The 26,277-nt window shown below is 45.4% G+C and overlaps 1 protein-coding gene across 9 annotated transcripts in view; it reads left to right on the top strand.

The window, feature by feature from the left end:
- The window catches only part of DNM3 (dynamin 3), a 381,825-nt gene that overhangs the window by 88,828 nt on the left and 266,720 nt on the right, over positions 1-26,277 (top strand). For all 9 annotated transcript variants that reach the window (XM_053914860.1, XM_053914861.1, XM_053914862.2 and 6 more), the window contains exons 5-7: positions 23,286-23,384; positions 23,945-24,105; positions 25,134-25,276. In XM_053914860.1, the coding sequence (XP_053770835.1) occupies positions 23,286-23,384; positions 23,945-24,105; positions 25,134-25,276 (403 nt within the window). The remainder of the gene's footprint in view (positions 1-23,285; positions 23,385-23,944; positions 24,106-25,133; positions 25,277-26,277) is intronic.

The following is a 26,277-nucleotide window of genomic DNA, read 5'->3' as shown; positions in this document are numbered from 1 at the left end:
GCTTTGGGTCAGAAGGATGGTAAGTAGCAGAGCACAATGTGAGCCCACATGTCTCTGCTGCCAGTAGGTCTAGTTTGCCATCGTATTAGCCAGCTTTTCCATACCAGCTGTTTTTTAAACACACTGTTCGGGAATAATCATGAACACACCTTAGAGTTTTATAAACTTGGAGCAAAACCTGGTTGATGAAGTTTTATGGTACTAAACGTGGTGAAACATTGTTAAAGTTACATTGAGTTAGGTTTTGCCGTATAATTGTGTTTGTAAGGCAGAGATTTACTAGAATATCTCTGCATCTTTATGTAAGAAACAGACCCCTTGACACACATAAAGACTAAATTCCTAGAGCAAATATTATAAATGTTGAAAAGAGTTGATCTGGAAGATTCATGTTTATATTGTCAGGTGAACACTTCTTCATTATTTCCTAAAAGCACTCAGTGAAAGTGATCTTCAACTGGTTTAATGCGAGGTCACTTTTTGTATCAGTTGTTAATATGGCCACGGTGCTCCAACTGACTCTACAAGACCATTGGAGTTGCTCGTTCACTTACCCCACAAACAGTTAACGAGCAGGTACAGCAAGGCGGCCCTGTTCTGAGCGTGATGAAAGCCGTGCTGAGCGAAACAAATTGTCGGCCCTCTGGAGCTCATAACGAGGGGAACAGACAGATGCCAGGTAAGTGATGATCGTAAGGTCGGGTTTGCACAAGGTCGGGTAGAGACAGAACATTAGAATGGGGTAAAGGGCGAGCGAGTGCGAGGGAATGCTGTTTTAGACAGATGCTCGCGAAAGCAGCATTCGAGCAGGGAACCGCAGAGTGAGGGGACAGGCCCTGTCAGTGGAGCCTGCCACTTCGGAGGTGGAGCCGGCCAGGCAAAGGGGGCAGCAAGCACAAAGGACCGGGGTGGACCTGGCTCCCCAGGTTCAGGGACAGCAAGGAGGCCATTGAGGATGGAGCTCAGCGAGAGGGAGGGGAGCGTAGTTTCTGCCATCAGAGGGGTTGGCAGGCCCCAGATCCTGTGGGCTCCTCTAAGCCGTGACATTCAAAGTGTGGTGAGAAGCTACTAGAGGGTTTTGAGCATAGAGAGAGAAGATCTGATTTATGTTTTCGTGGGGCAGTCGGCCTGCTGTGAGAAGAAATGGCCAAAAGAGGGGCCTGTGTAGAAGCTGGGAGAGCTGGCAGATGTGCCTGCAAAGAGGTCTGGGGTGGGGGAACATCGAGGTGACCTGGAGTAGGAGAGCAGTGGGCCAGGGAGACGCGGTCAGGCCCAGACGCACTTTCAAAGTAGAGAGCTCACAGGTTGCTGGTGGTTTGCCGAAAGTAAGGGCAAGAAGTCAAGGGTGACTCAGAGTTTTGATCGGAGGAAACAGTTCTATGGTAATGTTACTTACTGCGATTAGGAATATTAGGAAAAGAAGATGTTTGGGGAGTAATGAAGAGTCCAATTTGGAAATGTAAAATTTGAAGTGTTTATTAGTAGTGATGTTAGAGATGGGAATTTGAAGGAGAGTTTAAAGCTGGAGTGGTGAATCTGGGAGCTACCAGTCTAGAGGTGGAAAGTGAGTTGAACGGTGTCTCCCAAAAAGATGTGTCTAAGGCCTATCCCACCGCTCCTCCCCCATACCTGGCCCCACCCCCATACCTGCGAATGTGTTCTTATTTGGAGATAGGGTCTTTGCAGACAGAATTAAGAATCTTGAAATGAGATCATCCTGGATTTAGGGTGGATCTTAAAATCCCAGGGCCAGTTTTTAGAGAAAAGAGAGGGAGATCTGAGAGAGACACTCAGGGAAGGCCGTGTGAAATGTTGGTGGAAATCAGAGCGAAGCTGCCACCACCCAGGAAGCAGGAGCCACCAGGAGATGGAAAAGGCCAGGAAGGACCCTCCTCTAGGGCCTTTTGAGAAAGTGGTCAGCCCAGCAGACACCCTCACCTCAGACTTCCGCCTCCAGCACAGTGAGACAGTGAGTTCTGCTCTGTGAGCCACCAGTTTGTGGTGATGTGTTGGGACAGCTGAGGGAACTAATTCCAATAGTATCTGATCCCCGTGTTGACATCAAGGGAGAGATCCATGAAGACAGAGAAGAGAAGGAGGACTGAGGAAATAGCCCTGGTGAAGGGAAGGGGAGAAAAGCAGGGGTGACTGAACGGGCCGTAGAGAGCCACGTGGTCATCTAGAGGCCATGGGAAAAGAGGATCTCCAGAAGGACATAGCGATCAGCAGTGTCCACTACTGTGGAGAGATCCAGAAAGGGGACTGGGAAGGTCAAGGCTGGGTCTACTGCTCAGACACTGCAAGAACTGGAATGTGGGGCTGGTAACTGGGACGGTGAGATTTCCCTTCCACTGTCCTGATGCGGTGCGTCAGCCTCCTGGCTCAAAAGGCAGGGTGACCACAGTTGCTTCCCTTCTGCTTGGCGGTCTCCCCAGTCCCTGCAGGCTGTGTTCACCTTCACACATCAAGTTCTCCTCTGCGCGGAGCCAGGGTAGGGCTGGGAAGCAGCATCCATGCAGTGACTTGCACTCTTAGCCCATGGATCCTTTCCACTGCTTGCTGAAATACTTGGTAGTAAACAGAAGCAAAGCAACTTTGAACTTGGTCTAAGTCATCGTTGCCTCCAGTCTTCGTACCCGGGCCAGACTCTTTGGTTCTCATCCAATGGAGATGAGAGTAGAGAACTGACCCTTGGGTTTGGCATGTGGAAGTCGCTGTGGCCAGGATGAGAAGGGTTGGTGGGAAAGCCTTTCTCTGCGGAGGAGGTTCAAAAGAGGCTTGGACGTGAGCAAGTGAAACAGAATATAGACCGAGACTCTTCCTAGTTCCACGGTCGAGACAAACAGGAAAACGGGACACTTAGTCGTATGAGGTCAAGGGAATGTTTTTGAAAGCTGGGAGCCTCGGTAGCATGTTTGTGTGTGGATGAACAATGCAGGGGAGAGAGAGACTGGGCGATGAAGGACCACCATGCGGTAAATGCAGGAGAAGCAGGACTCAGGCTGGGTAAATACATGAGAAAAACGCTTGGCTAAGGGGCGGGGGCTGTCACATGCAGCACTGGTGGGAGTCACTGACCCACACAGGAGAGGGCTGGCTTTGCTTCTCCGCTTGGACCGTAGGAAACGCAGAGGCTCTGGGTGCAGCCGAGGTGAGTCGGTTAGATCGACTGCTGGGGAGGTAGCTTTCATGCACTGAGTGCGTTTATGATGGTGTAACGTCACCTCTGCTGGTAAGTGTAATGGACACACCATAAAGACACTCTGTTTCCGCGGCTCTCGAAAGCAGTGAGCAGGGACGCTGACATCATGTGTTTTACAGACCGTGCTCCACCTTGGCAGAGCCGTTCATCACCGAGGGGCCCTTGCGATATTGGTGCAGGCGGCGGCGGGGTCAGTCCCAGTGGCGGTGCTGGCTCATTCCCCGGGCACAAGTCCAGGTCCCGGGCAGACTCTGCCTGTGCATTTCATGCCCCTGCGCCCCCGCGCCCCCGCATCTCAGCGTTACCCTCAGCTTGTCCTTTGCAGGTGGGGCTGTTCAGAGGCCTCACCAGGGAGGCCCGTGTGTCTGGAACTTCTTTCCACGGTGATTTCTCTCACAGAAAATGAACTTCATTCTTAAATCTAGCATGACCAGAGGTCTCGGAGTTTGGAAAACCTCTTCAGGAGGAGAGTTCGACCTCTGGCTGGGAGGAGGGCACCACTGTCTCTGGAGGTGGAACCACCCCCGAAGCTGGGGGAGGACTTCTTCGTTTGTCTTATGGAGGTGTATCCAGTCTACCTCCTCCAGCTCCTGGCTTTCTACAGGCTTCCCTCTTCAATTTGGAAAATGTTAAAGTCCGCGGGTGATGTAAACTGATATTCGCTGACCTTTGGCAGCACTCAGCAGACGTCTGTGCTCCTGTCTGGTCTTGGAGGTGCTGGAGGGGCCGCGAAGCTGCACAGAAGCTTCCAGCAGCAGGCATGCAGCGGGCATTCAGCATCTGACAAGTACGTTCACAAAATGCAAATAGAAGAGCGTTCTGGAGACAGCTTGTCCGTCTCCCAGGCAGAGTCTGTCTCTGCAGCGATTTTCCTTCTTAGTTGGATTCCCAGCCCAACTTGAAACTCTTAGCTTAAATATATGACCAATTTAAAAGAATTAATAGATGTTAAATAATTGCCCATCAGCCCAAATCTGACCTGATACTAATTGAATCAATTAATATGTGTAAAGCTATCTTACACTTTAAGCAGAAACGACTGGTTTCTGGATGTGCAGCTCATAGATGCCATGTTTCGATTTCTTCAGGGAAATATTTATGAGCTTATTTCTAACATGAATGAGACTCATGGAATCAATTAGGTTTTTCTTTAAGGAGAAAGGGCTAAAGCACAGAGGCTCCAACCCAAAGGCTTGTGGTCTTTGAAAAGCATCGTTTTACATCAGTTCTGTTTGATCAATCGTTCTTTTAACCTGAGCGTCGACGATGTACCCAGTGTGAACCAGGAAACATGTGCCTGCTCTGAAGACGGCCGGGGCCGCGGGAACACAGGGTCCCTGCAATCCCGTGTGCCCAGGGCTTTGATAGCAGGTGTGCGGGACAGATCGCCATCCTGTGATATTCTCAAGTCTGCGAGTTTCAGATGCACGTTTCAAATCAGGCTGCTATTTTGCGTTGCGTGTACTCGAATTTTAAGAGTTTCGTGCATACACAATTCAAGTAGGTTTGTTCAATCCTATGTGAGAAATCAGCCCGTTTGCAAAGTAGTGCATCTGTAGGTTGATAAAGAACCTGGCCCAAGAGTAGAGGAAAGTTCCCATTCGAGCCTTTACAATGTGTGTTGAATTGTAGACTTACATCTAAAATTGTATCAAGACGTATGTGTACCATAAAAAGTATGTTGAACCTTGGAATTAGATACATGACTACAAAAGATATTCATCTTATAGGCTTAAAAAAGCCTTTTCAGTTGCTAAGACAGTACCTCTTAAAAGTTCTCATCACAAAAAAAGCTTTTTTATAAAAGTATACTCTCACGGGCTATTTTTTAAAATATATATTTAATTTATTTATCTTTAGAGGGGAAGGGAAGGAGAAAGAGAGGGAGAGAAACATCACTGTGTGGTTGCCTCTCACGCCCCCTACTAGGGACGTGGTCTGCAACCCAGGCTTGTGTCCTGACTGGGAACTGAACAAGCGACTCTTTGGTTCACAGGCCCATGCTCAGTCCACTGAGCCATACCAGCCAGGGAGCTCTCATGTGCTATTTTCATTGGGAAGTATAAAGTGACCTGGACTGTGAATTTACTGTGAAAGAGAAGAGAGAGAATAGATCACGAATAGGAATAGATACATACAGGGCCCAGCACAAATAACTCCCCTGTTTATTACATAAAAATCTTTTATTACCAGATCATAAGCATGTAACTCTGTAACAGAACAATATCACACTCAAGCAGGCCATGTGAGATTTTAGGTGACATGTTCAAATTGCTGTCCATCTCGTGGGGGACATTCACGTACCCTACCAGCCACTCGCAATAGCGTTACTTCTGCCAGACCCTATATATTTGAATTCTTTTTTAAAAATAGGAACGACATAGAGAAGTGTGAAGGTACTTTGCCAGAAGGGAACGTGCTATGAGAATGGAGCTTGTTACCGTCATCAAGATTTTACCAGGGTGAAAGGACTTTCAAGAGTGGGGAGAAGGGTTTTCAGTAACTACTATAAAGGACACATGGACAAAAACAAGGGGAAGGGTGGGAACAGGGGAGGGAGGTAGGTTTGGTTGGGGTGGAGTAGCGAGGTGGGGAGAAAATACAGACAACTGTAATTGAACAACAATAAAATAATTGAAAAATTGAAAAAAAATGTGGATTGCTGAAACTGATGTTCCTTCCTTTCCCCACCAGGGGTCACTGTAAAGACACTGCTTGAACACGTCTAAAATTTCCCTCAGTGGCTCTTTGTGGAGTTTCAGTTGTGGAAATTTGAATGTGCAAAAGGAATCTAGTTTATGAGAAAGTCTAAAAAATATGTAAGAAAGCAACAAAACATAACCTCTCCCATAATTTAATTGCAAATTAGAGATATGAATCTCTTCTCGGGAATTCTCATCATATGGTGAGTGTTTCATTAAAATGACTTTAGTATTAAAGAACAGTTGTGTTTTCATGTCCTCTGGTTTCCAAATTCAAAGACTTTTAAACACAACTGACAGTCCCCTGTGCAATTAAACCTTACTCCTGAATTCTGATGTGACCATGTGCTTCTAATACCACCACTGGCATAGTAGTAGCTCTTTCAAAAGTTGCCATAGAAACGTAGTCCACAAGCCATCCCCAGGACATCTGTCCAAACTAGGTCCATGAAGTCATTCTGTGGGCAGTTTATTTATATAAAATATGACCATTAAGACAGAACAAAACAAAATAAAAACACTCTTCTAAATGTCTGACTTTCGTTTTCCCTAACTGACTTCAGGGTCCCTCCGTCCTTCTCTCTCCCTCTCTCCCTCCCTTCCTCCCTCCTTTCTTTCCTCTTTCCAACCCTTCTTCCCTTCTTCCTCCTTCCCTTTCTCCCCCCATCCTCCATCTCTGTCTTCTCTTCCTTCCTTTCCTTTTTCCTCCCTCTATTCTCTCCAATATTTCTGGAGTAGAAGGAAAGCTCTTTCTTCCACTGAGACAAGAATGAAATAAAGTACATGCAGATAGTGGTTAATTTGGAGATATCTGGAGAGGCATTTGAAGAATTTATTGCCTGTTGACGTAGATTTTTCTAAGCTGGAAGCAAGGCTGTGGTCTGAGAAAAAACTGGGAGTGGAGGGTGGAAAGGACAGGAGAGAAGGGGGTTGTGTAAGATGTTTAAGGAGAAAGGTATTCCGCACAGCCGCCGTGGGGAAAGGGAGAAGGAGAAGGAGAAGGTGGGCAATGCTGAAGGACTGCATGGGGCCAGAGCACATGGGCCCCAGGCTTCCCTCGGCAGCTCGGGGGCTGGTCAGGCACGAGTTTGGATTCCTTTGGAGTCAGAATTGTGCTGGATCTGTTGGATGGAAGACAAAGTGGGCAAACGAGTTGAGGATATTGGAAAAGTAATCATTGGAAAGATGGACTGAAATCCTTGGAGGAAGGGAAGAAAGTGAAGCCAGACAGGAACTGTAAGTTTTGGGGGGACCAAGGAATGGCTCAGGGACGGGGTTCTGGCTTAGAGTGAAGAATAGCAATGCATTATTCACAGTAGGTGAGCAGAGGAATGGGGAGAATAGGAGTTTGCGGTCAGAGAGTAGAATGTTGGAGTTTGTGATTTACAGCTGGAACAGGTCCAGGTTACAAATGTCCAGGATGTGGTCATGGGAGGAAATTGCTGAAATGACATGCAGGTAAAAATCACTGAGTAGGAGAGGTCAGGAAACTAAACACATCAAGAGAACTGGATACATTGTCTCCACCTACACTGAAGCTGCTCAGACAATGGGTGGGACTAAGGGGAGTGAACAATAAGTGGCGTAGTCCTGAAACCTGTGTGTGTGTGCTGGAGTGGGTGTCTGGGCACTTCCTAGGTGACAGAAGCAGAGGTTTGGAGCAGCACTGAGCAGTAAGAAAACTTCACGGGCGTCTACTCTCTTTCCCTCCAACCCCGAGCTCCATGGAGCCTGGATAACGTGCAGTCTCTCCACCGAAGGGCAGGAGGGAGAGACCTGGGTTTCAGTGACGGCAGGGAGGAGAGAGCTGTTGTTTGGACCAGCGCTGAGTGTGTTGGGGCAACTTGGTGACAATAGCGACGGTTCCAGATGGCACAGCGAGAGGACTGGCAGGACGGCGGCAAGAGGAGGAAGTGGGCAGCTTGCTGGAGCGAAGGACAAGCTGTTCTGCTAAAATAACTAAGAAACATTTTATAGAAACTTCGCCTTAATAGGAAATTACATTAATGAAAGTGTAAGACATAAAATTCTGCTTTGAAACGGTACAGCCTGGCGTTTAATAGCCCAAAGTCTGGCGCCAAACCACCTGGGTTTGAATCCTGGTTCCACCACTTACCAGCCTGCGATCTCGGGCAACCAGCTTGATCTTTTGTGCCTCACTGTCCTCATCTGTAACATGGGGGTAATTAGAAACCCCTCCTCATAGGGCTGTTATGAACTAAATGAGTTAGTATCTGCAAAGTGCTTAGAAAGTGCCTGGCAGTTTAAAAGCATTACGTAAATTAATTTGTTTCATTGGTGAAAAAGCGGGTTTGTGGCTGTTGAGTTTCAGGCGCTCCAAGTTATTTTTCCTGCAGAAATGTCTGTTATAAAAGACTGTAAAAACCCATAGTTTGAGTAGTTTCAGGAAGCACAGAGCTGTTAAACCTCACCCTGCAGAGTTCACCCTTGCTTTCCAGTTCCTTCCTGCCCAGCTGTTCCCCGGGTGGCCAACATTATCACCTGTCCGAGGCTCCCTGCACATTCATGGTGTCATCTTTATAGGCCACCCTGACGTGCAGAGCCAGAGCCACCCTTTCAGAAAGCAGTTGTAGTTCCTATGTGTGCGTGTATGTGTGTGTGTGTGTGTATGTGTAAACCACAGTTTCTTGTGTTGGTGCCCGTAGTGGCCTATGTAATGCAAATCACACTCCCTGCTTAGTAGGTGCCAGCAAAGCCGGTGGATTTAATGGAAACATTTGCTGTAGGAGAGATTTCTGTTCCGAAGAGGACAGATGGCCAGAGGAGCTTGGATTGGGCTTGGGAGTGAAAGGTGACGTTAACAGAGAGCGATCTGCTGTCATTGACCCATCCCACGGAACCCAGCTGGAACCCCGGGGGTGAGGGGTGTCCTCCCTGCGGCGTGCAAAGGCCCCGTGCGGAATGCTGGGCCGTCAGCAGTCAGCTGTCTGCATGTCTGTTCAGGGTTCCAGATAGCTTGCTGAGGGCTGTGTGCGGTGCTTTGCTTAGTTATCGTCTGCAGTCAAAACTCTCGTGCGAGGAAGGTAAGAGCGCGGCTCCGGCTCCGTGACATCCCCGGGAAGGGAGTTTCTCGGTGAAACGCTGAGTGTGCTTTCTGGGAGGGTCTCCCTTGTCCACGGTCGGTGGTTCCCCGAAGGCTCCTCCTTCTGGCCCTTTGTTTCTTGTCCGTTACCCTCTGGGACATACCTGAGGTGGATAGGGGTCTATGCACCCTGTTTTCTGCCTGTAAGAGCTTGGGGCCATAAAGGTTGTTTTAAGATGCAAAATATCAAAACCTTTTCCAGGCCTGGCTTTTTGTGTTTTTGTGGTTGTTGTTTTTTTTTTTTTAATACAGTTTCTTAAAAAAAAAGCCCACAAAACCTCAATAAACTTAACTATCTGTTTCTAGTTAATTCCATATACAAGTAACTGCACCCAAAGCTTTTTCCTAGACATTGGCCTTAAATCTGTTTTATTTCTTTGTTTGCTTGCCGCCAATGCCCTTCTCCCATGCTCTTCTCTCCCTTTCAGCTTATGGTGGTTACTAACCTTGAGCCACCCTGAGACAGTAGCGAGGGTCGGGAGGGAGTTGTGCATTATAAACGTAATGCTTGGTGAGTGTGACACATACCCATGCAGCTATCACCACAACCAAGATAAAGAACAGTTCCAGCACCCTTGAGGTCTCCCGTGCTCCTTGCCAGTCAGCTCCCCCCCGGCCCCCACGCCCAGCTCTGGGAACCCACTGACCTGCTTTTTGTTACTGTATGTTAGATTTGTCTTCTCATCTGCAATGGAATCATTCAGTAAGCAATCTCGGTGCGTGGCTCCTTTTGCTCAGCATATGGTTTTGGAGAATCCATGCTTTTGCATTTTCAGTAGTTCATTCTCTTAAAGTAGCATTTCCTTGTGTTGATGTGCCACATTCTGTCGGTCCATTCACCTGCTGATGAAACTTTAGGGGTTTTTTCCCCCGAATTTTGGGTGTTTACAAAGAAAGCTGTCATGCGTACTTATGTACAGGTTTTCTGGGCTCCTATGTTTGCATTTCTCTTGGGAAGATACTGGAGAGTGGAACTGCTGGGTGAGTGTATGTTTAATATTTTGAAGAAAATGCTAAGCTCTTCTCCCAAGTGGTTGTACAATTTTTGTTCCCAGCAGCAAGACAGGAGTGTTTCAGTTGCCACACATGCTCACCAGCACTCGGTGTTGCTAATTGCATTTTAATTGCAGCCGTTGTAATACCTGTACATTGGTCCGCATTTCCCTGATGCTGAGCACCCTTTAACACCCTTTTGCACTATTGGTGAATTTGCTTTTGTAAAGTGTCTGTTTAAACCTTTGCCTGTTTGAAATTGTTTTCTTAGTATTTAGTTATGAGGTTTAAAAAAATACATAGTCTGATACAAACCTTTCACCATGTAATATAAATATTTTCTCAGTCTGTAGCTTACTTTTTAAATATTGCTTTACCATATCTTTTAAAGAACAAGTTTTATTTTGATGTGTGCAATTTATTAGTTTTTAAAATACACACATTCTTCATCCTAAGACATCTTTGCCCATCCAGTAAAGATTTTTGTCCTATGTTTTCTTCTAGAAGTTTTGCTAGGTTTAGTGTTAAATGTAGGTCTGTAATTATTCTCGGTGCGTGCACGACGGGAAGTAAGAGAGGGTCAGAGCTCGTCGTCTTCCCTGTGGATGTACAACTGTTTCTGCACCATTAATTTCGCACGGGTAGCCTTTCTCCATTGAGTTACAGTGGCAGCCTCGTCCAAAACCAACGGCGTGTGTCTACGTGTGTGTGCCCTGTAATTCCGGACTCTCTTCTGCTCATTGATCTGTGCGTCTGTCCCTGTGCCAACACCACACAATTGTCGCTTAATTATTGTAGCTCCATAGTAAGCCTTGAAATCAGACAGGGCAAGGGTTTTTCCTTCATGCTTTTGGGTTACATGACCACGTTGTCATTTCATTTGAAATTTTTAATTAGCTTGTCAGTCTCAACAAAAGCTTACTGGGATTTTGTTTGGAATTACATTCAATCAAAATAACTGATGCTGGCTAATACAACATACTAGCCGTTAGCCACATGTGGCCATTAACATTACAGTTAATTAAAATGAAACGGAATAGAATAAATTGGCTCCTCAGCCACATCTCATCCCCAGTGCTCAGTGACCACACGCGGCCGGCGGCTGTGCAGTTGGAGAGCTCCCTTGCAGAGGAACATTTTTACGGCTGCAGTGAGTTCTGCTGGATAGCACTGCTGTGGACCAGCTTGGAGAGAATTGACTCAGCCGTGTGGAAAGCCCCTGTCCATGAGCATGGTATATCTTTTCATTGAGGCGGGTCTCCTCTGCAGTGTGTGATGGTTTTCAGCATAGGTTTTGCATATCTTGTATCAAACTTATCCTCCTGTATTTGGTTTGTGGTTGCTATTGTACATAGTAGTTAAAATTTTTTTGTTTTCCAAGTTTTTGCTGCCGGTGTATAGATGTGTATGATTTATTTTTGCTTTTTGACCTTGTATGCAGTGGTCTCAGTTAGTCCCGGCATTAGTTCCGGCAGCCTTTGGTGGATTCCTGAACATATTCCCCGTACACAGTCTTGCTGTCTGGCAATAAAGACAGCTTTCCTCTTTTCTTTACGATTGTATGCATTCGAGTTATTCTTCTTGCTCTGTTTCACTGGCTAGGAGCTCCAGTATAATGTTGCGTCAAAGAGGACAAGTAGATAACTTTATTGACCTTTTCAAGAATTGACATTTGGTTTAATTGGTTATATATAATGTTTATCTGTATTCTATTTCATTTATTTCCACTCTTATCTTTATTGTTTCCTGACTGCTACTTGGTTTGGATTTAACTTGCTATGCTGTCCCTAGCTTCCTAAGATGGGAGCTTAGATAATTTGGTTTTAAAGCTTTTTTATTTGGTAACAGTGATATTTTAAACCTTTTATTTTATTCATTAAATATATTTTAAAATTTCCCTGTGACTTCCTTTTTGACCTACAGCACTTTAGAGATATGTTGTAAATTTCCTAATATTTTGGCATTTTCTGGATGATATTAATACCTGAAAAGGAATGACTTTATTTCTTTTAATTGGAATCTGTTTGTTGGGACCACACGTGGTCCCCTTTGGTGAATGACCAGTCTGCAATTGGGAAGCATGTGTGTTCCCCTGCTGCCGAGTGGCTTGTTCGGTTGCTGCTCTTTAGGTCAAGTTTGTTGATTATGCCGTGTAAGGTCTTGCACGTCTCTTGCTTTTTCTATTTACTTGTTCTTTCAATCGCCAACTGTATTTGTGGATTTGTCCATTTCTCCCTTCAGTTCTGTCAGCTTTTGCTTAAGTACTTTGAAGATCTTTATGTTGCTTACCCCTCTAAGATTATTATGTCTTCTTTCTGTATAAATCGAACCCTTTATAATGTACATGTCTCTTTATTCCTAGTAATATTTCTTGCTCTAACATCTATTACATTTGCTGTTAAAATAGCCACTCCGGCTTTGTTTTCATTAGTATTTCCATTGTATATCTTTTCCAGACTCTTACTTTAAATCTACATATTTCCTTATGTTTAAAGTGCATTTCTTGTGGTTGAGCACATAATTTCATTTTGCTTTTTTACTCAGACTTCGCTTTCTGCCTTTTAATTGTGGCATTTAGACCCCTTATATTCAGTGTAATTATTGTTATGGTTAGAGTTAAGTCTATCCGCTTGCTATTTGTCTTTTACGTATGCCATAAACCTTTCCACATATAAACATACCTCCTCTCCGTATGTTTTAAATGACACCAGATCGTACGGTCATTATTTCTGCTGGAAGAAGTCAATTATCTTTTAAAGATACCAAGAAGGAGAAGGAGCTACCCTACACACTCACCCACATAGTTACCGTTTCAGAGGCTTTTGTATCTTTGTGTAGATCTGAGTTTCCACTGGTATTATTTTCCTTCGGCTGGAAGAACCCCCTTCACCACGACCGGGACGTCTTCTGACAGTACATTCTCTGATCTTCTGTTTGTCTGAAAAAGGCGTCATTTTGCCTTTATTTCTGAAAGATACTTTTCTTCACTGGTACAGAATTTCAGGTGACAGTTCTTTTTTTTTCTGGCACTTTAAAGATGTCTCCCTTTAACAGTTTCTGATGAGAAGTCCACAGTTATTCTGATCTTCGTATGTCTTGCTTTTGTTCCCTCCTCTGCGTTTCTGCTTTTCTTTTGTCACCGATATTCAGAAACTAACTTCGGTGCGCCTCGCTGTGGTTTGCTTTGGTGGTTGCTGTTCTCTGAGTTTCTTGGATTGGTGCATTTATAGCAACTGTATTTTTTTCAACTATCGTTCTTTTCTTTACTCATTAGCTTCATATTTTCTTTATATTCTCAACATTTTGTGTGTATTTATCGTAGCTACTTTAATGTCCTCTGTGAATTCCATTGTTTCTACGTGGGATTCCATGGACTGATGTTTGCCTGAGGGTGGTCACCTTTCTCCTTCTTCTTTCTGTATCTAGTAATTTTTGTTTGAACGCTGGATATTTTGAATTTGATTTTGTTGAGTGCTAAGTATTATTGTATTTAAAAAAAAAATGTGTCGGGCTTTGCTCCAGCAAGGAGTTACAGTACTGGCAGGTCAGTTTGATTTCTTGGAGTTCGTTTCTAGGTTTCCGAAAGGGTGGGTCCGCAGTCAAATTGACCCTCCTGATGTCTCTAGTGCAGCAATGTCTCTCCGCCGTAGCTGGGGGCAACTTCATTGATTCCCGGCCCCGGGTGAGCTCTGGGAGTTGTTTGGTGGAGAGCTGCCAGGAAGGTGCTTTTGCCGGGCTGTGTGGAGTTGTACCTTAGGCATGCATGCGTTCAACGACTCCAGGGGGCTCCCCTGCACATTTCTAGACCTCTCCCTGTCCCCAGCCCCCTTTATCTAGGACAGCGTCCTGTCAGTGCCAGCCACCTCGGCCTTCTTGAAGTTCAAGCTGTGTCTCCGACTCAGCGGGACTGCTGGGGTCTTCGTGGGGTTCCCTCCTTGCCCTGTGTTCTACAGTTGCCTCCAAACAGCAATTGGGTGATTGAATGGCTTACTTTGTTTCTCTTCTCTCAGGTCTCATATTCCTGTCTAACCTGCTGGTTCGTGTCTGAAAACAATGATCTATTTTATCAGTTTTCTAGTAGTTTACAGCAGAGAGGTCTGTCTGAACTCTGTTGTTCGTTCATAGCCAGCTACAGGAAACACTGAGCTCCTTTGCTTAACTGAAAATTCTTAGTGCACCTTTGTGGCTCAGAGCCTAGATTTCTAGATTCTCTCTAATCCTTTCTATTCCTGCTTGCAAAATGATAAATTTCTGGTGTGAACTCATCTTTTCTAAATACCTTTCTTTAAGCAGCAAGGAACAATCGAGACAAATTAACATTCTGGCTGTTTCCAACGGCTTTTACTTTCTGTAGGTACTTAGTTTGCCTTATAAGTTACCAGAATACGCAGGTTTACAAAATACACAGCTACTGCATAGTATGAATCTTCATCTTTCCAACTTGCAGTCTTTGTTCCCTTGCTTCCTAACCTGGCTAAGCCAGGCTTTAATTACGGAAGCTCTCGTCCTCCAAGTGCCACTGTCTGTACTAATGTACAGTAACGATGGCGCATACAGTGGTGCGGACAGTAGGTGCGTCCGTCCTGGGCGGATGTGCAGTGCACCGTGGTGTTTCTTCTCTCTGACATCGTCCAGATACCCAGGTACTTCGCTGGTCACCCTTAGGGGCTTAGGGGCCTGTCACGGTTCTATCCGGCAGGTGGAAGGTGGAGGAGCAGGCAGGAGCACGGGTGGGAAGTGACGCAGACCAAGCCTAGCAGTGCGCATGTCACTTCTGCTCTCATTCCACTGGCTGCAGCTCAGCCACAGCACGATGACAGGCGCGGCAGTAACTCCAGAGGAAGGGAGCTCTGGAACTGTAGTTAAGCTGTGCACCAAGGAAGAAGAAGAGAATGGACTCAGGTGGACACAAAGCAGAGAGATTTAAGTTTATATGGATGGTTTTTGTGCCTTACTCTATTTCGAAGTATAAATTCTCAGTGAAAGACCCACTCTGTGCCTAAATTTTATCATCTTTGAAGTAATTCTCCTTTCTTTCCCTTATTTTTTTTTTACCCTTCTTCTCCTCTCCCTTCCTTCCACAAATATTAAATCTTTGAAGCATTTTGCTAGACTTGGGGCATATATTGATGAGTGAGATAGAGTCTCCGTTACCATAGCAATGATAATTTCTATGTTCTTTCATCTCTTAATATTTCACCTAGAATCACATGGAATAACATTACCTGATGACTTTGAAAATGAAAACGGTGCTATTCAGAATTGTTGGAGCAAGGAAGTAATGGAAAACTTATAGGAAAAAAAACCCCATGAAACTATTCTCATTCATCTCTGATTGCTTGCAGAAATAAAATATTCCATAATCTTTGCCAAGCAGAAAGCACAACATTTCCTTCAACAACTCTGCCCCCAAAATTCCACCAAAACCCCAAACAAAAAAATGCACTAACTGCAGGACATCTAATTTCCTAAGTCTGTTTTCAATTTCGCTGTATACATATTTACACTAACTCTTCATTGATTTTTTTCTCCCTTGCTGGTGTTGCATTGTAGGATACACAGTGTTCCAGAGAACTTTTCTGGAGAGCGGTGATGTGGCTCCTGGCTTGGTTGTGTCCCGTTTCTTAATCAGATGAAACAGTGCACTACTTACAATGTAGTCGCGTTCATACGTGGGAGAGACAAGTGTTCTTCTAGGGAAGTCACAGGGCTGACAGCAAACACCGGTCACGTGGTAGGGTGCCGTCACTCGTCTTTCCTGACATTTGCATTTCCGTTCTTGTCTCAACCTAAGAAAAATAAATATGCTTGTTTTTTCATTCATTATTCATTGAATAAACAAGCATTTATTGGTCTCCCACTCTGTTGGGCATCTACATGAATTGATTAGACTGTGCATATTAGGTACAGTTTTTATTGTTGATGAGATCATGACTTTTTGGGTGAGGCAGACAAATAAGATTCCTAGTGTGCTAGAAGAACTCTGTCGTGTACACAGATTACTCTTGACGGCACAGAGGTAGGACCTCACGCTTATAAGGGGAGGGACCCCAAAGCCCCGGAATTTATTTATAAAAAGTGTGTATTTATTCTTAGATGTTTAAACTCAGTCACCTTCCAAGTTCTCTCCATCTGATGCAATTCACCTATCGAGATGTTTTTTCCACTGCCCAGAACAGTTTTTGAACTCGTTGATTTTGATGCCTTTCAGTGCTTCTGCCATTTTTCATTTCATCTCTTCCATATCGGAAGACATTCCAAAATGTTTTCCCTTGAGGACTGTTTTCATTTAGGGACACAAAAAACAGTTGCTTGGGTGAGATCGGGTGAACAGGAAGGGTAGGGCACAGGGGTCATGCCGTTTTTGGTCAAAACCTGCTGAACACTCAGTGCTGTGTGGGCAGGTGCACTCAAAAATCACCCATCACAAAATGGGCAAACACATAGAAAAGAGTTTTCAAAAAACACTCACTGAAGCCAAACGCAGCCTCTCACAACAACACCAGCTGGTCCACTGATACAGATGGGTTCCTAGAACATTCACTTAGCGGGGGAGGGGGGACCTGTACTACAAGGGGCCTGCCCTCCAGAAGACAATTCTGGGGTTTTGGGGGGTCCCTCCTTGTACACTTACGGGAGCCTGACTAAGGACCAGCAGGAGAAGCCTGAGCGGTATTTCGGAGGATGGTAGGAGTTGACCAAGAGAAGAAGAGAAGGCGAGGCCACTTGGCAGTGAGGGGGTAGCGTTTTGAAGTGAAGAGGTGACAATGCAGGGTCACACCGAGAACCACAGCTCACTGTGTGTCGCTGGAGCTCAGGACTGGGGCAGAGTGAGAGAATGGGTGAGAAGCAAAGCTGGGGTGCTGGTGACGGCTTTCATTTATCGGGTGGTTTTTACGTGCTGAGTACTTTACGTGTGTTGGTATTTGATTGTCTTCAAGTGAATGGACTTTAGTTTTTAGAGCAATTTTAGGTTCACAGGAAACCGGAGTGGAAAGCACAGAGAGTTCCTGCATACATCCCATCCCCACCCGTGCGCAGCTTCCCCAACTGTTCACACCCCCCACTGCATGGGGCATTTGTCACAGTCGATGGACAGACGCTGACACATCACTGTCACCCAGCGTCCATGGCTTACACTGGGTGGGACTCACTCTTGGTGTGCATTCGATGGGTTTGGACAAAAGTGTAATTAATGGCTTGTAGCCACCACTGGAATGTCGTAGGGAGTAGTTTCCCTGCCCTGAGCATCCTCTGTGCCCTGCTTTGCACTCCTGCCTCCGCTCACCCCTGGCAGCCACTCATCCTTTCCTCGCCTCTGTAGTTCTGCCTGTGCCGGGGTGTCATGCAGTCGGAATCCTGTAGTCTTTTCGGATGGCTCCCTTCACTTGGCAGTAGGCGTTTAAGGCTCCTCCATGTCTCCTCACCGTCCTCCCCGCTTGGTGGCTCATTTCTTTTCAGCCCGGACTGGTAGTCCACTGTCTGCATGCACCGCAGTTCCCTGTCCATTCACCCACTGGTGGCCACCTGGGCTGCCTCCAAGCTTTGGAAACTACCAGTAAAGCTGCTATAAACACCTGTGTACAAGTTTTTGCACGCACATGTTTTCAGCTTCTTCAGGTAAATACCAAAGGATGCAATCATGGGATCACATGGTAAGAGGATGGTTAGTTTTGTAAGAAATCGCCAACTCCCTTTCACAGTGGCTGCACCTCTTTGCCCTCCCACCAGCCGTGAGTGAGATCTCCTGCTGTTCCACATCCTCGCAAGCATTTGGTGTGGTAATGGTTTGGATTTGGGCTGCTCTAGCAGGTGTGTAGTAACATCTCCCTGTTGTTTTAATTTGCTTCTCCCCGATGACGTATGATCTGGAGCGTCCTTTCCTGTACACACTCGCCGACCGTCTTCTCTGGAGAGGTGTTTGTTCAGATCTTTCACCCGTTTTTAAGATCAGGTTGTTTGTCTACTCCCCCTGCCAGAAGCGGAGGGGGGTTTTCTCAGATAATCACTTTGAGAACCTGGTCGAGCTCCTGGAGGCAAAACTAACAAAAGTGTGGGTCCCCACTATGCCTGGGTCCCCACTGTGGCTGGGTCCCCTGCACTGAACCTCCCGTAGTTCACCAAGTCCAGGTTTTCCGACCCGGGCGCTGATTCCCTCGGAGTTTTCTGCTTGTGGGTGGTGAATGTCTGTATACATCTGTCTGCCTCTCCAAATTTGGGGGGCAATGCCTTTGACCCCGCTTCTCTGATGAGTCTAAGAAGGGTGTTGATTTTCTGGTGTGTTCTGCTTCTTACTCTTTCGGAGACAGTGGCAACTTCCAGGCTCCATGCATGCTGGACCGGAAAACCGAAGTGCTGTTATTTAACTTTAAAAGATAGGTCTGTTATTTTTCTCATTTCAGTGATGAGTTAGAGTGAACATACAGCTTAGTCTTCAAACAGGAAGCCCTTTGGAGTTAAACGGGATGCCGTTCCTCCTTATTCCAGGCAGGGAATGTAAACTGACATGCAGTTACCCTGGTGATGTGGTTGCACCTGGTGAGGAAGTGGATGTCTTGGAGCTAATAAGAGGCACAGGTGGGACTGGAACCCCAACAGTCCGATCCTTGGGTCTGCGCCCTTAGCCTCTGTGCCACAGAGGAATCAGGTTTTGGACATGCCTGGGTGTCTTTCCAAGGACTCCATCCAACGTCCTCAGCTGTCGTCCCTGGGGCTCTTCCTTCCCGAAGAGCAGTATAGCTGAAACAGTATCACACGTTATTTATTAGCTCTAAGTTCTTTATATTTTCATTCCAGTTGGAGGGCAAGCGTTTTATTAAATTCCTCTTTCGTTTACTTATTACTTTATATAACCCCTTCTAAACTAAATGTGGAAGTTGTTCTCCATCCCAGAATTCTGGACTCGAAAGAGACGTCTAGTGAAACTTTTACTTCTATAGATAAACAAGCCCAGATGATGTAAGGAACTTGCCAAATAACACAGCTAATCTAGCTAAGAATTGGAAGGCAGAAAAACACAGCGATTAAAAGTGGGATTAGGTTGCTTGGATTTCACGCCCCGCAGGCTGGGAACCTTCACACAGCGCTCTTTCCCCTCCAAGTCTCACTTGCCTCGTCCGTGTGGTTCAGGAAAGAACGGTACCCACCGCAGAGAGTCGTGGCCAGTCCCAGAGGCAGCGCATGCTCGGGGCTCAGTAATTGGTCTTGATTAATTTATTTTCATTGAGACTTCAGATTTCCAGTGGAGTGCTTGTAAAACATGCTGCCTTTGAAACCCTTCTGGCCGTGGCTCTGAGATCTGCCAGGGTAGGCCCGGAGCCTGGTAGCCAGATTCCACTGGTTATTTTAAGGGGCCTATTTGTGTAACTAAATGTGAAAAAGACGAGGCTCCTTTGCCACCGCTGGTGCCCCGCTAAGCATGGCCTCCTCTGCCTACTTCCCAATAAGGGACCAGTCACGAAAGCGCTGTTAAAATTCGACTTTCATTTTCTTAATGTTACAAATGTACATAGCTTTAGAAAATCGGTCCCTTACCTGTTCCTCCCAACTCTTGGGTACTTACCGGGTATTTTCTCAGGCTACCACTGTCAGCCCTCTTAAGCTTTTTTGGTATTTGCTTCCATATTTTTAAAAAAGATTTTATTTATTTACCTTTTTTAGAGAGAGGGAAAGGGAGGCAGAAAGAGAGGGAGAGAAGCATCCATGTGTGAGAGATACATGGATCTATTGTCTCTCTCTCGCCCCCTATTGGGGACCTGGCCCACAACCCAGGCACGTGCCCTGACTGGGAATCGAACCAGTGACCTTTTGGTTTGCAGGCTGGCACTCAGTCCACTGAGCCACACCAGCCAGGGCTGCCTCCATATTTTTATGTAATCTTTTTATACTACTCTTTCTTGATATTTTAATTTTAGATGTTTTTTGACTTCCTACTGTAGAGAAGATTGAGCTGTTCTATATTTCTTCCCCATACCCACATATATTTATTTAAACACACACACACACACACACACATATATACACACACACACACACACACACCCTTCACACTCGACTAATACATTTATACCATCGTATTTTGCTAAATGAGTATTTATGATTCTGAAAATGTTATTCGTAGCTGAGACACATAGTAACTTATGACATTTCTGCCATGCTGACTTCTTTGAGTTTGATAGTTGACTACCTGTTTGCATAGTCTATCCCTAATACATTCCAATCGCACCTTCAAAAGTGGAAATCTCTTAATACCTTCACAAATATTAGTCATATTCTGTCACCTTCATTTTCTTTTCCTTGATGAGGAAGACATCTCTTTGGGAATCTGGGTCCTCTCTTTCCCGTAGATATTGATGGTCCACCCGGCCTCATGCTGGGTCTCCACCACCCTGAAAAAAAGTCCTTTCTTTTCTTGGTTGTGCTGGACTCGCTGCATCCTGGGTCCCCTGTCTCCTTGGTGGTTTGCTCCGGTGTCTGGTGGGGCACATCCTTTTGTAGTTTCCTCCCCCAAAGGAGAAAGGGAGGTAAAATATTTGGAGATTTTGCAGTCTGAGAATATCTTTATTTTTCTTTTACTGTCATATTTACTGATAGTTTAGAATTCTAGGTTAGAAATTATTTTTCCTTCAGAATTTTGAAAACATTGCTCTGTTGGATTTTTGTTTCCCGTTTGCTGCTGGGGAAACTGACGCTATGATTCCCAAACATTTTTTTTTTTTAGAATTTTCTTTTCTTTTCTTTCTTTTTTTTTTAAATAAACTTATTTGGGAGCTTTTTAGGATATTTTATTTGTTCCAGTGTTTTGAAATCATATGCAGATATGCCATATTTGTGTGCGTGTCTATGTTTTTTTAATGTGTTAGGTACTTGATGGGTTCATTCAGCCCATAAATAATTCTTGCACTTCAGCACATTTTCTTGAATATCATGCCCCCACCGCTGACTGGCTCTGTTTGATCTTCAGTCTCTTATTGGAATGTCAGTTATTCAGATATTGGATCTTCTGCATTTCTCTAGTTTTAAAAAAGTTTTTCCATTCCTATTATTTACTTCTTTTTCTTTTGTTTGCCAGAAGAGTTTTTTAACTTTGTATTCCAACCATTCTCACATTTTTATTTCTGCTCTCATATTTTTAGTTACTGAGAATTCTTTTTGTTTGTTTGAATATTTGTTTGTTTACATGACATTGTTTTCATTCCATGAATGCAATGACCTCTCCTTTCTCCCTGAGGATATTAATTAAAATGATAAGGTTTTTTTCCTGTGTTTGCATTATCTTTCTTTGCTCTGAGTGCTGTGTGATACTGTTTATTGGTTTGGGTCTCTCACTAGAAGATTTCCTGGGTTGTCCATTCATATTCAGAAGTGACATATTATCAGGGGCCTGGAAGGTCTGTGTGGGTGTCCTCCAGGGACTGAACGATAAGCTTCACAGCGGGAAGATTTATTGGACTGCTGTATGTTTTTCTCTCGGAATGGTTCCTTTCCCCCAGGCCCCTGTTCCAGGCTCTTGCGGGTTGAAGTCAGCCAGCCAGCTCTAGCTTGATGTCAGATAGGGAACTGGCCTGGGGAGGGGGGTCCTGTCATTTAGTATGTAGAATTTTATCTAGTCCCCCTCCTTTAATATCTAGCCTCTCCCACCCCCAACCTGGGCCAGGTGCCATGAGTTCAGAGTTTTCTCAGGTCCGGACTTTCCTGAGAGCACACCTGCCAGGATGGCCCAGGGCGGCTCCTCACTGTGTCCTTCCCTGTGTGGAAGTCAGCACGTCCACCCAGCACTGCCACCCCCGATGTCCTCAGGGCTGTTAGTCCCCAGGTCTTGACCCTTTCCAAGATGCTCTCACGTAGGTTACACAGTCTGTATTCTTGGCTTTCTTGGATGAAATTGTCCTCTTTCTTTGGTCTAAGTCATTTTGCCAGGTTTCCAGTTTCATATTTTTTCTGAAGTTCTCCCTCATTTTAGACCTTCTTGATTTAAGCCTTTTTTAAAAATTAGTTTTAAGTCCTTTTACTGTGAGAAGCAGCATGGATTCCAGGCCCACCTCCTATATGACCTGGGGAAGGTTATTTAATCTCTCTCTGCCTTAGTTTCCTCCTGTTAAAAAATAGTAAACTACTTTTTAGCACTAAGTGATTGAAGACATGTAAAGCATTTTAAACCATGGCTGGCTTACTAAATGTTAGACATTATTATTTAGAATAATCGCACCTGCTTTTGTTCAATAAACCGTGTTTAATTGGAAGTCCAAAGAAATGCACTTTAAACAATGTGAATCGATAGCTAAATACCGGTGGAAGCAAGGAGCAAGCAGGGCATGTCTGATGTGACGCACAAAATGTCTAGGTTCATACACTATTTTATTACTGAAAGGAGCCTGGAGACCGACCCTTTATTTTACAGATGAGGAAAGCAGGGACCCAGAGGGTTAAGTGACTGGCCTCGAGCCTGGAGCCCAAGCCTCAGGATTCTTAGTTCAGTCTTGTTTTCTTTTCTTTTGATTTTTGCTCTTTATTTTATTTATTTTTAGAGAGAGGGGGAGGGAGAAAGAGAGGGAGAGAAACATCAATGTGTGGTTGCCTCTCACATGGCCCGCACTGGGGACCTGGCCTGCAACCCAGGCATGTGCCCTGACTGGGAATTGAACTGGCGACCCTTTGGTTCACAGCCCGTGTTCAGTCCACTGACGACACCAGCCAGGGCCGGTCCTGTTTTGATTAAGTCATGTTTCCCTTCGTCAGGAACAGGACGCGCTGTGAGACGTGCATGATTTCCGGTCACAGCGCCATCTTATACCCAACCTCCTTCTTTTTATTTTCTGACCTCCGAGCTCAGACCCGGGTCAATCTAAGCCTTGGTTTATAACGCTTGCATCACTGGCCCAGGTGTAGAGGATTTGCTTATGTTTTTAAATAATGTAATACAGAAAAAATGTAAGCATCCATGTTGTGTGCAGGAGCTGGGAGGAGAATTTAAATGTATAATCTCCAGAGTGTGCGTGTTTCAAAAATAAGCTCATGAATTGAAAAGCATTTTTGGTGAGACAACTGTTTATATTTTCTCCATTGAATAGAAAGTTACCTGATGGATGGGTGGTTTTCCAACTCCCTGCCTCATCCCATTGAAACCCCCCAGGCTGGGGTAGCAGTGGGTTAGAAAATAAAGACCGAGAGGAACAGGAAAAGGACCAGACACATGAGTGCTTTGTGTTTAGCACCGAGACACACCCGTCTCTACAATCCGTACGTCCTCTGCACCTTGTGTGACGAGGCTCTGTTGGCGCCGCAGGTCTGAGAACCATTGGAGTCATCACCAAACTGGATCTCATGGATGAAGGCACGGACGCCAGGGACATTCTAGAGAACAAGCTGCTGCCTCTGCGCAGGGGTAACGTACCGTGTCCGCCGCAGGACTTCCTTTGCTGACACACGGTGGCAGGCCTGGGGGAGGCTTGGTTGTAATGTCGCCGCAGGTGTGAGGAATGGGGCTATGATGAGTTATGCTTTTTATGGGATGGCGGTGTTCCCAATGATGTATCAAAAATGGTCCAAAGGGAAACTCTTCCTTAACGTAACAGGAGTAAGCAAACTGGAAAAGGAAGGGGTTTGAAGGAAGACTGTAAGTGCGCATAGACTGCATAAACACATACTGTCTTCTTCTAAGTCTGACTTACGTGCCCGCTATATGACAGAACTGTGAAGAAACTCACTCTGTTAAAATGCACAGAGCTTTATGGGCAGAAGACATTATTGTGTTAATGCTAAAAAACTGTCATTAGCCAAATCAGCCAGCCTTTGTTATGTCCTGATTGAGTTTTGTAAAGGGACCCATTCCTCAAGCCTTAAAACGAATTTTGCCTCTTATTCAGCCTCTTTGAGAGCCTTGAGATTGCCCCCAAATGAGCAACAAAGCGTGCCCCAATGCCATAGGTGCGTGTTCCATTTCAGGTTACGTGGGGGTGGTGAACAGAAGCCAGAAGGACATCGACGGGAAGAAGGACATCAAGTCTGCCATGCTGGCAGAGAGGAAGTTCTTTCTCTCGCACCCGGCTTACAGGCACCTTGCTGACCGGATGGGGACCCCACACCTGCAGAAGGTCCTCAACCAGGTAAAAACGCTCTTCCAAGCAGCAGGAGCTATTATGAAATGTGAAGTGACTGCTGGAATTCATCTTTCTTATTTTTATATTTGTTGTTTTTCTAACATAAGTCATGCAGCTGAAATTATAGGAGTTTGAAAAAGGAAGGTGAATGTTTAGATTCACACTGTTACTGTTCTCTTGAATGGAATCTTCCACTTTAGTATTATGGAAAGAACAGCCCTCAAAGCAGAGAGACATACTTATGTAGGAGCGGTGAACAGGGGTATACACTTTAATACCCATTTTTAAAGAAAATTGTATTTATTTTTAGAGAGAGAGAAAGGGAGGGAGAAAGAGAGGGAGAGAAACATCAATGTGTGGTTGTCTCTTGTGTGCCCCCCACTGGGGACCTGGCCTGCAACCCAGGCATGTGCCCTGACTGGGAATTGAACTGGAGACCCTTTGCTTTTGAACCACACAAGTGAGGGATAATATACATTTTTATATGCAGCCTGTCGATGGCATAAGCCAGTGACCCAGCACAGACTGGGGCCTAGAGGCAGAGGCAAGAGGACGCACCTACAGGGCTGTGGAGTGGAGTGGAGAGGAGGTTCATGGCTGACAGGTACCCCCGGGCTCCACCAGGGTGGTGAGCCCGTGGTCCTGAGAATGTCAGGAAGCCCCTGTGACTCCCACTTCCTTCATTTCCACCACGTTCTAACTTAAGCTTGCTTTCTACAAGGTGGGTGATCTGGTAATCAATCCATGCTAGGTGTTCCTGGGCATCCTCATTAGTAACATCAGCTGCAGTTTAACAGAGTAGACCAGATGGCCCCAGCCAGCACCTCTAATTGAGGCACATGGAGTATCTCCTGGGGCAGTGGAGGAGAGAATCGGAGCTGCTTCTCACTCCCGGCCTCCACCCGCAGTCTCAGCTGTGTGAATCATTTCTCCAGTTCCGAGTGATCAGGAAGACAGTGGAGGCCGAGTTTCGTCTCTCGAGCTCATCTTCCATCTGTCGTGTGTGTGTGTGATTTTTGTTTTGTTTTGTTCAGCAACTCACCAACCACATTCGGGACACCCTGCCAAACTTCAGGAACAAACTGCAGGCCCAGCTGCTCTCCATAGAACACGAAGTCGAAGCCTTCAAGAACTTCAAGCCGGAGGACCCCACCAGGAAGACGAAAGCCCTGCTGCAGTGAGCACCCCTCTCCCCCCCGGCGTTGTGTTCTAGGCTTAACAGAAGCAGCAAGTCAACTCTGTGAGGCTTTCTATATGTTAGTGAGCTTGAGTCTCTACGTTTTCTTGGAGAATAATTGTTAGTCCCACTCTGTTGTTACACAAACTTAACCAATTACCTATCACATGCCCACATTTACTGTTTTTATAATTGGATTCAGTAAATGGGCAAAACCAATATGATAACCTAGCAGGCTATTTTTTTGCCCCTAGAATTAGAAGTGGGCAGAGCTCCTGTTGAAAATGTCACAGTCTGTCTTGTACAACTGTTCTCTTGGTGCCACTTGTACTTATATCTTTTTCTTTCACTCATTTCCTGTGACCTGGGTGCATTTTTTCAGTGGAATGAGAACCAAGGATTCCACAGAAATGTACAGACACATTGAACTTTCTTTATCCTTGTCACTAATGGTTTTAATTTAGCCCTTCAAAACCGCAACTGTGAAAACTGCCAAGTATGTTTTCGCTCCCCATCTTATCCTTGGGCTACTGCATTCATCCTTGCGGGGCCTTGGGGTAGGACAGCAGTGTTGTCAGAGAGTGACCAGCTCCTTGTGTCTTTTACCCTTTCTCCCTCTTTCGGTCCCTTCCAGCCTCACCTGTCCTTTCATCCCTGTACTGTACCTTGCCTCAGGTCCCTCTGCACCAGATGACACCCCCTGCCCAGCTTATATTCCAGAACATCTGATGTCTGTCTCTAAAGATGATCTTGCCACCTCTCATGGTCCCTTCCCCCTCTGCAGTCTCGCAATCAAAATACCCTTCCTTTGGTGTTAAAATGCACAAATAATGTCTTCTTTTGTGGGGAGATTTCTGAATGCTTGAATTATTTAGGTAACATTTTAAATACATCACCTTATCCCATTTAAAAAATTATGAGATCATATAGAGGAAAAAAGTTTTTCTTGGATTCAACTTCTTCCTAGTTTTTTTTTTTTTTCTTTTTTCGTCTCAGCTTTG

This window comes from Desmodus rotundus, chromosome 12, assembly GCF_022682495.2.
Source record: "Desmodus rotundus isolate HL8 chromosome 12, HLdesRot8A.1, whole genome shotgun sequence".
Lineage (NCBI taxonomy): Eukaryota > Metazoa > Chordata > Mammalia > Chiroptera > Phyllostomidae > Desmodus > Desmodus rotundus.
This window is presented reverse-complemented; position numbering and strand designations above follow the sequence as displayed.